The sequence below is a fragment of the Pseudorasbora parva genome, chromosome 1 (assembly GCF_024679245.1).
Source record: "Pseudorasbora parva isolate DD20220531a chromosome 1, ASM2467924v1, whole genome shotgun sequence".
Taxonomy (NCBI): Eukaryota; Metazoa; Chordata; class Actinopteri; order Cypriniformes; family Gobionidae; genus Pseudorasbora; species Pseudorasbora parva.
The window spans coordinates 55930376-55939915 of record NC_090172.1 but is presented as its reverse complement, the minus strand read 5'-3'; the positions used below and the strand labels follow the sequence as shown (position 1 = coordinate 55939915).

General features: G+C 39.0%; 1 protein-coding gene across 2 annotated transcripts in view; it reads right to left on the bottom strand.

Annotated features, from left to right (window-relative positions):
• Nucleotides 1–2273: 2273 nt before the first annotated feature.
• Nucleotides 2274–9540, bottom strand: part of focad (focadhesin) — an 85677-nt gene continuing 78410 nt past the window's right edge. For both annotated transcript variants that reach the window (XM_067445332.1, XM_067445341.1), the window contains 5 exons: nt 6904–7081; nt 5225–5322; nt 3301–3552; nt 2759–2834; nt 2274–2654 (listed from right to left, as the gene is read on the bottom strand). In XM_067445332.1, coding sequence (XP_067301433.1) covers nt 2581–2654; nt 2759–2834; nt 3301–3552; nt 5225–5322; nt 6904–7081 — 678 coding nt within the window. In that variant the 3' untranslated portion in view covers nt 2274–2580. The remainder of the gene's footprint in view (nt 2655–2758; nt 2835–3300; nt 3553–5224; nt 5323–6903; nt 7082–9540) is intronic.

Below are 9540 nucleotides of genomic sequence, written 5' to 3'. Positions count from 1 at the left end.
TGTGGTGTTATGTGCAGCGTCTACCTGAACAATGAACTCTTTGTGAAATCTGGACTTTTGAGGACTGGGCCAGAACACTTCTGCTCCTTCATTGTGTTGAAGGCTGCTTCACATGCCTCAGTCTAGATAATCGGGTCCTTGACATTCTTGCAGAGCAGGTTGGTCAACGGGGCAGTAGTGACAGATAAATTGGGGATAAAGCATTAAACCATTTATGCTGACTTAAGGTTCCTAAGAGCACAGTGGTTTCCTTAACTCTTAAATGGAAGACGTTTGGGACGACCAGAATCCTTTTTAGAGCTGGCCATCTGGGCAAACTGAGCTATCGGGGGAGAAGAGCCTTGGTGAGAGAGGTAAAAAGAACCCAAAGATCACTGTGGCTAAATGCTGAGATACAGTCAGAAGATGGGAGAAGGTTGAAGAAAGTCAACCATCACTGCAGCCCTCCACCAGTCGGGGCTTTATGGCAGAGTGGCCTGACGGAAGCTTGTCCTCAGTGCAAGACACATGAAAGTTTGTTAAACAAATACCTGAAGGACTCCAAGATGGTGAGAAATAAGATTTCAACTTTTCGTCCACTGGAGGGCGCCTATTCTAAACGGCTAGCGAGTACCGGAACTTTTATTATGACGGGACGGGACACAGTTGCCTGGCGGCCGCACTTCCACTTTTTCCGGTCAGGTAAAAACAGCTATTTTTATCATATCAGATACATTTAAGGGGCCAAGGGCTTCGGCCATCCGTCCACTCTCTTCCCTGAACTGAAATTAAGTAGTGGGCTGTACTTTTCACACGATTGACATCAGGTTCAAGTACGCCAGGTTGGCTGGTGGTTATGTTGCCCGCATACCGCCTCCCTAGCATTACTAGCCCCGCCCACCTATCGGGCCGGGGCTAGTAATGCTACTGCTAATTAAGGTTTATATCTCTGCAGCACTATAACTTGACATTTTTTTAATGACATCATCGCCCCTATTTCTTCTCATTCTTTTGATGCGTGTAGGTCCTTTTTTGGATATTTTTACCTACATTTTTACACATGGCACCTTTAATGGAAGTTATACCCATAATTTGTGAAAGTGTCATGGGGTGTAAGAATAAGGTTGATTAAAATGACCTAACTTCTGGAAACCATTTGATTTGATTTCATATTTAGCAGTTAAAACAAATCAAAGAAGGTCTGTGTCTATATTGCGTATGCCCGGTATCTTCCTTATGACCCTTAACACAATTAAGCTTAAGATGAATTTGACAGACGAGTTTGCTCATTAGTTCCAAAACGTGGTTATCTTAGCCTGATTCACTATGGTAAGCCTATAAAAGTATTTATATTTTAGAGTTGTTGGGAACATATCACTCACCAGTGAGTGTCGTCATATCCGTAAATAGAAAGTTGTTCCGCCTACTTTGACGCCTGTATGGTGTGGCAGAGGTTAGTTGTCAGAACGAGCGAGAAAGGTTGAAAATCTTAAACCTCCAGGGAATCACCCCCCCCCCACGCAAAACAGAGGAGAGTCTGCTAGCAAAAAGTGAGCGCAACAGAGCTTGTAATAAAACAAGAATCAACATTGGCTTTTCAGAGATGGAGGGATTTAAAATGTTTTAAAATCGACGTGGAGATGGCGTTTTATTACTCAACAGGGGAGTAAGGTATTTCATTGAACAGATAAAATGCCATATATAGCTCTCTATCAGAGTTCACTTTAAAGCATTATCTACGATGAAAGGTCATGACATTATGGTTGTTGTAGTGCCGTACTGCAATTTATTTTCCGTAATAATTTGTACCGTGTAGTACTGTGTCATCAGCCTGAGATAACCAGTTCAAATGGAAATTATCTCTTAAGTCTAGCCTAGAGAATGTTTTATGAGCAGTGCACTGAAACATTACATTATGAAAAAACTTTTGAATTTGTGATATCCTTTATATTTTCTTGAAAATACATAACTGTGACTAATTAATTTGGAGCTCCAAGAAACAATACTAAATGTGGAGAAATACACTAATCATTTTACCACTTTGTAGCATTTCAATCTGTTTAGGGTATTTTAAATGTTGGTCAAGGGCCGTTTTTCTCTAAATGGGCAGTTCTTGGCTAATCTAAGCTACAATATGGACCAGACTTTTGTTAACCATCAAGCTTCAGATATTGAATTCAGTATCAGCGTGGCTGATGGGAAAGATCATGTTTTCAGTTTAAAATCAGTGAAAGGAAATGTATGCAAAATGAGTGAGCTTCATTTAAAAAGAAAAAGATACTTGGTATGGCACAGATACATTTATTTTACATAACCGGTCACAAAAAAAAAAGGAAATATATTTTACATGCAATGCATGAAAGTGGAAATGAACAAAAGTGGAAAATGATGCTTTCTGAGCCCTCTGATTTTTATGCACTTCTCTTGCCCTATAGTATTCCTACTGTTAATCTATTAAATGTGTCAGCGTTCACTCTGTTTGGTAACAGACAGTGATTATCACTAGAGTTGGTGAACTGGTCAAACATTAGCACTGATATGCAAACAATACTACAAATAGGCAAGTACGCAATATAGCCCTTGGCGTGCGGTCGCTTAGGATCACCAGCCATACGCCCTGGTCCACACGCCCTTCTTCCTGAACTCTGAGGTGGATCTCAGAGCCATTAATGACGCTAAGACAAATGAGATATAAATTACAAATGAGGTACTGTAAATCAAATAACAATCCTTCGCTTCTTATCATGCTATTAAAACAGATTAAAGAATAATATCTCACCTCTGGCTGCAATTACAGCAGTATCTGAAAAACTTAGTTTAGGACCTTCGGTAATACTGAAGAGCCAGTCGATGAACTGATGGCATGAAGAAAGAAAGAACAGTATTTTATTTTAGTTTCCCCATCAACAAGGTAGCACTAAATAGATAAAGTAAAAACTTTCAAAAATCGTATCATGGTTTCCACAAAAATTATTAAGCAGCACAACTGTTATCATCATTGATGATAATAGTAAATGTTGCTGGAGCAGCAAATCAGCATTAGAATGATTTCTGAAGGATCATGTGACACTGAAGACTAGCGTAATGGTGCTGAAAATTCAGCTTTGCAAAACCAAACCAAACTTGAACAGTAGAGAACATTCACAGGAGAATTAGCTTAATTTTTAATTATTAATATTGCTCAAATTTAAGGTTGAGGACCATAAGTATCTTGCTCTGTGCATCTTATACTGTGCAACTTTTACTTTTCTAAGCAACCCAAAACATTCACCTGAGCTACACACATTTAAACTGTGAAACGAGAGATACAATATGCCATACCTTCTGTGACTGGGACTTCCAGGGCTCTTTGGCGAGTAGCTGCTTTAAGCTGTATGGGATTCCTGTAAGGCATGATGTGACCGCCAGCTCAGTGGTAGCAGGGTTGACATAGAGAGCATGAGGCAGATCTGTTGTCTGAGCGGACTCTTGCCAAGGAAACCACTGGGCCCTGATGCCAATGAGAAGCGGGGCACAATGGTCAGCCCAAGACGCCACTGCGGCAGCAAACACACCGAGGAGGAAGTCTGTGCCCTGCAAAGTGATAGTGGACATTGTTTAATGCATGAAATCAATACAATATTGTAGTATTACAAACTATTTATCCATGCTCATTAAATCTTTATTCATGTGCCCTCATAATCGTTAATCAGAAGATTAAAAAGAAGAGGAAGGAGAATTTATTTAACTTTTTTTTGTTAACTTTCTCTGTAAATTTCCTGCAGGGACATGTCTTCTCTGATGATGTGTGTACTGCGCACAGTAGTCAACCAATAGCAAAATAGTAAACCACAATGATTCAAACATCCAATCAAATCCCCTGCGACAAAAGTCCCGCCCTACATTTTTTTTCTTGTTTGAGAAACCGCTTCAGTCGGACATATGTCACAATAGTGAAGAAAAGAATATCACAACTTCGGTTTCATCCTGATTTAAAGGTACAATATGTAGGATTTTTTAACAATGTTATATATTCTGTTGAGTTGTGTACTTATATGATCCCCAACTGTTTAAATCCAGAGAAATTAGCTATTTTAACCAATGTAATGGCCTGTGTCACTGCGTCGCCAGTCAATAACGTCATATCCATGTTACCCTCGGTTTACTTCCGTAGAAATCAAGAAAACACCAAAGACACTTTAAAGGTCCCGTTCTTCGCGTGTTTTCGAAGCTTTGATTGTTTACAGTGTGCAATATAACATGAGTTCATGTTTCGTGTGTAAAAAAACAGTATTTTTCACACAATTGACTTATCTGTACAGCGCTGTTTCCTCTGTCCTAAAAACGGCCTGAGGATTTCCTTGTTCTATGAAGTCCCTCCTTCAGAAACACGTAACGAGTTCTGATTGGGCCAGCGCTTCCCGTGTTGTGATTGGACACCAGCTTAGCGCACTTTGCCCGGAAAGGTCCCGCCTCTTACCATAACGGGGAGATGCAAGCGCTGAATGCGCGCTCTTCTCCACGTGGGAGAGCAACAAGACAGCGCCCCCTATTTTGCTTGTTCTTGTTGGCGGAGGGTTAGTCAACAAACGGTTCTAGTGACGTCATTACAGCAGGAAGTGCAGAGGTGTAGTCCAAACCGGCCGTTCGCTGTAGGCTTTGAAAGGGAACTTCTGTTAAATAAAATATCTCGCTTGGCATTGAACTTTGAGCGTTATAATTTTACAGGTATTATTTATGCTCTAACAGCAACATTTCACACTAACTAAAGTTTGAAAGATGGAATCGCAAAGAACGGGACCTTTAATATATTATGTGTTTTTTTTAGACAGTTGCGCAACTGTTTGGATACATTTATTGACAGAAATCACTAATCACTGTCGCACGACACAGTTAGTCTTATTATTTGAATCAGTTGTTTCCTAGATTTACCGTGAGTAACACTTGTGTCATTAATATAGCTAACATAATCAGAGAGGGCTTTATTTGTAAGTGTAATAGAGTATTTTCTCCATCATACAATATATTTTTTAATTAACTGCATGCCATTTAGCGAGTGAACAGGTATTATCTTGCTTCCTGCTGTGGATAATGTGTTTTATAGAGAAAGGAAGTGTTCATATCATTAGGCCCACAGCAAGGCAACTAGAAACCCTTTCCAGATGTCAGTGACTGCTCTTCTGAGAGGCAGATCCACATACGACTGTAAAGCGACCTAAAAGAAACCAGTGACCAATAAACTAAAGCAAAAAGATTTTGCACATACCTGTATAATGTCGACACATTTAACAGAGGGAGATCCGTATGCAACGTTTCTGATGTGGCCCATCAACTCCAGTAACCACTCCATTCGTTTAGTGACCCCTGAAAACAAACAAACATTTTACTTTCTGAAACGACATAATGATTCAAGTTCATCAAAGAGTGGGTGGTTGAAATGGCAAGTCTGGTGTTTAGTTATGCTCACCAAGGCTGCATTTATCAAAAAATTCAATAAAACAGTAATATGGTGAAATATTAAGAAAGATTTATTTATTTATTTTAATATACACTATATTGCCAAAACTATTGGGACTCCCCAACAAATAATTGAATTCAGGTGCTTCAATCACTTCCACAGGTGTATAAAATCAAGCACTAGACATGCAGACGCTTCTACAAACATTTGTGAAAGAATGGGTCACTCTCAGGAGCTCAGTGAAATCAAGCGCGGTACCGTGATAGGCTGCCACCTGTGCAATAAGTCCATTCTGGAAATTTCCTCACTACTAAATATTCTACAAAGTGACAGACTATGTAAAATCACAGAACGGGGTCAGCGCATGCTGAGGGTCACTGCACAAAAGTCGCCAACTTTCTGCAGAGTAAATAGCTACAGACCTCCAAACTTTGTGTGGCCTTCAGATTAGTAAGAAAAGTGCGTTTGAGAGCTTCATGGAATGGGTTTTCATGGCCAAGCATCTGCATCCAAGCCTTACATCACCAAGTGCAATGCAAAGTGTCGGATTCAGTTTTGTAAAGAACACCGCCACTGGACTCTAGAGCAGTGGAGACATTTTCTCTTGAGTGACAAATCACGTGTCTCTGTCTGGCAATCCGATGGATAAGTCTGGGTTTGGTGGATGCCAAAAGAACGATACTTGCCTCACTGCATTTTTGGCAAGTATAAAGTTTGGTGGAAGGTTGGACTTGACCCCTAAGTTCAAGTGAAAGAAAATGCTTCACCATACCAAGATATTTTGGACAATTTCATGCTCCCAACCTGGTGGGAACAGTTTGGGGATGTTCCAGTTCTAAAACGACATAGTAGTCCATAAAGACATGGGTGAGTGAGTTTGTTGTGGAGGAACTTGACTGGCCTGCACAGAGTCCTGATCTCAACCCGATAAAACACTTTTGGGATGAATTAGAGTGGAGACTGCGAGTCAGGCCTTCTCGTCCAACATCAGTGCCTGACTTTACAAATTCGCTTCTAGAAGAATGGTCAAAAATTCCCATAAACACACTCCTAAACCTTATGGAAAGCCTTCCACAAGAGTTGAAGCTGTTATAGCTGCAAAGGGTGGTCCAACTCCATATTAAACCTTACGGATTAAGAATGGGATATCATTAAAAATTATAAATGTGCATGTAAAGCCAGGCATCCCAAAACTTTTGGCAATACTGTGTAATTTATTGCTTGAATTTTAAGCATGCTTACTCCAGTGTTACATGACCCTTCAGAAATCATACTAATATTATGATTTGATGCTCAACAAAAAAGACAATCATTCAGAAAAGTTCAAATGAACAGCATTTATTTAAAGCCTCGTTTGAACACAGCAAAAAGACTACAGGCGACTGTCAGTTAGCAATTATTAAATAATCTTACTGATCTCAAACTTTTGAATGGTAGTGTACCTTTTTACTTTAGCACTTTTATATACCTTAGTATTCTTACACTACCTGTATTGGGACTAGAGGCGAACCGTGATTGGTGGAGGCACTGCAGAAGAAGCCAGCTGATTTGTTTTTTATTCCCCATCTGAAGGATGGTACTGATGACATCATTGAGCCCGAGGAGAGGGACTCTGCCTTTAGAGGTCAGGTAGGACAGGATGAAAGCCGTTTTTTCAACATTAGCCTGTAGAGGGAGCACAAAAACAGTGTGCGGTTGAACATTTGTTGATTTAAGGTCTCCAGTCTAGCCAAATCACAGTCAGTGTACATTTGAGCAAGTCTTTTAACTTGTAAATTGCATCTGGGATGGTTGTTACATGACATGATAAATTACAAAACAGCAGAAGCTCTCCTATGCACTTGCCATGAATTATGATTATCATTAATGATCATGAAAGAAAACCTTCCATGGATGAGAGCGCAGCAATTCATCACTGCAAACAGGCACCACTTTACTGCATGCATTTATAATTGTGGAAAAAGTCTAAATTGTATTTATGCTCATTCTCATTACTAAATCAACAACAAATTTAGAGAAAAAAATATTGGGGATCCTTTTACCTGGAGGCATCATTGTGCAATAATGGAAATGAATTATTCAAAGACTTTAACTAACAGCGATAGACAGATAATAATAGAACCATTACATCAACTGCATGAATAACCTCTTTTAAAAAAAATTACACATGTTCACTAAAACAACAAATATAGATTTTATATATTTATATACAGTAAGAAGTATTTGAACATCCTGCTATTTTGCAAGTTCTCCCACTTAGAAATCATGGAGGGGTCTGAAATTGTCATAGGTGCATGTCCACTGTGAGACATAATAAAAAAAAATAAAAAAAATCCAGAAATCACAATGTATGATTTTTTTTTATCTATTTATTTGATACAGCTGCAAATAAGTATTTGAACACCTGGGAAAATCAATGTTAATATTTGGTACAGTAGCCTTTGTTTGCAATTATAGGGGTCAAACGTTTCCTGTAGTTTTTCACCAGGTTTGCACACACTGCAGGAGGGATTTTGGCCCAAATCATGACGTCTTAGTGTATTACCAACAGTAACCTTGAAATCGGTGGTCCCAGCTCTTTTCAGGTCATTGACCAGCTCCTCCTGTGTAGTTCTGGGCTGATTTCTCACTTTCTTAGGATCATTGAGACCCCACGAGGTGAGATCTGGCATGGAGCCCTAGTCCGAGGGAGACTGACAGTCATGTTGAGCTTCTTTCATTTTCTAATGATCCAACAGTGGACCTTTTTTCACCAAGCGGCTTGGCAATTTTCCAGTAGCCCTTTCCAGCCTTGTGGAGGTGTACAATTTTGTCTCTAGTGTCTTTGGGCAGCTCTTTGGTCTCTGCCATGTTAGTAGTTAGATTCTTACTGTTTGTAAGAGGTGGACAGGTGTCTTTATGCAGCTAACGACCTCAAACAGGTGCATTTAATTTAAGATAATAAATGGAGTGGAGGTGGACATTTTAAAGGCAGACTAACAGGTCTTTGAGGGTCAGAATTCTAGCTGACAGACAGGTGTTCAAATACTTATTTGCAGCTGTATCATACAAATAAATAGTTAAAAAAATCATACATTGTGATTTCTGGACGATGACAATTTCAGACCCCTCCATGATTTCCAAGTGGAAGAACTTGCAAAATAGCAGTGTGTTCAAATACTTATTTTGCTCACTGTATATATAAAATAAATTCATTGATCTATTCATAGTATATTCATTTTCTATTAATATTTATGTAATCCAACACACAATTATAGTCAAAATAAAGGCATCTTCATTCATCACTGAATTTCTGCTGATGTTAAATGCCTATAATAAAACCTAATAGCGTGCAATAGTGCACCCCCACTTTTGCAGTGGCGCTGGTTCTGGAAGTATTTTTTTCCCCATGGGGATTTAAAAAAAAAGTATGTTAAAACATTTTAAGCCATGAACCAAACCAACCTACAAACACCATTTTTTAATATATATATATATATATTTTTTTAATACAAAGGCTGTGTTTAACTTTAGTGAGGGAAAAAACTACAATCCCATGAAGCATTGCAAACAGCATAATCAAATAAAACTATTCATTTAAAAACAACGTTGATTGTAAACATAAGAGCCATACATGAAGTTTATTGCAAAATATGCATAACACATTCAAATATTTAAGTGTATTGTGAGTGTAAGGAGACCCGTTTGATTGTCATTCGCAGTGCTTCATGGGAGTGGGAGGAGCTGGAGATCTTTTGTCAAGTTTTGCTTTCTGATTCTAGGAATTTTCAGTACACAATACGTGGTAAAGCATTTTTTCACCACGAATTCCAGTGCTAAACACGATTATCAGAAAGACTGTCCCGGAAAGCTCTCTGACGGACTGATATCAGAATTGCTACTTCCAGTAGACTGATGTGATAACAGCTCCACCTTTGTGCTCCTGATATTGTTAACAATGTTGTGCGTTCATGCAACAAATAACACATCCCATCCCATAACTTCCTACCATCCTCGTTTGAAGAGGATATACTTCTCTCTTACCGGAATCACTGTCCATATTTGTCCGTCTGCAGAATTGCAAATTAACTAAGGGTGCAAGAGATGCTGCACCGCAACTATGATTATTTTAAAATAAATTGAAA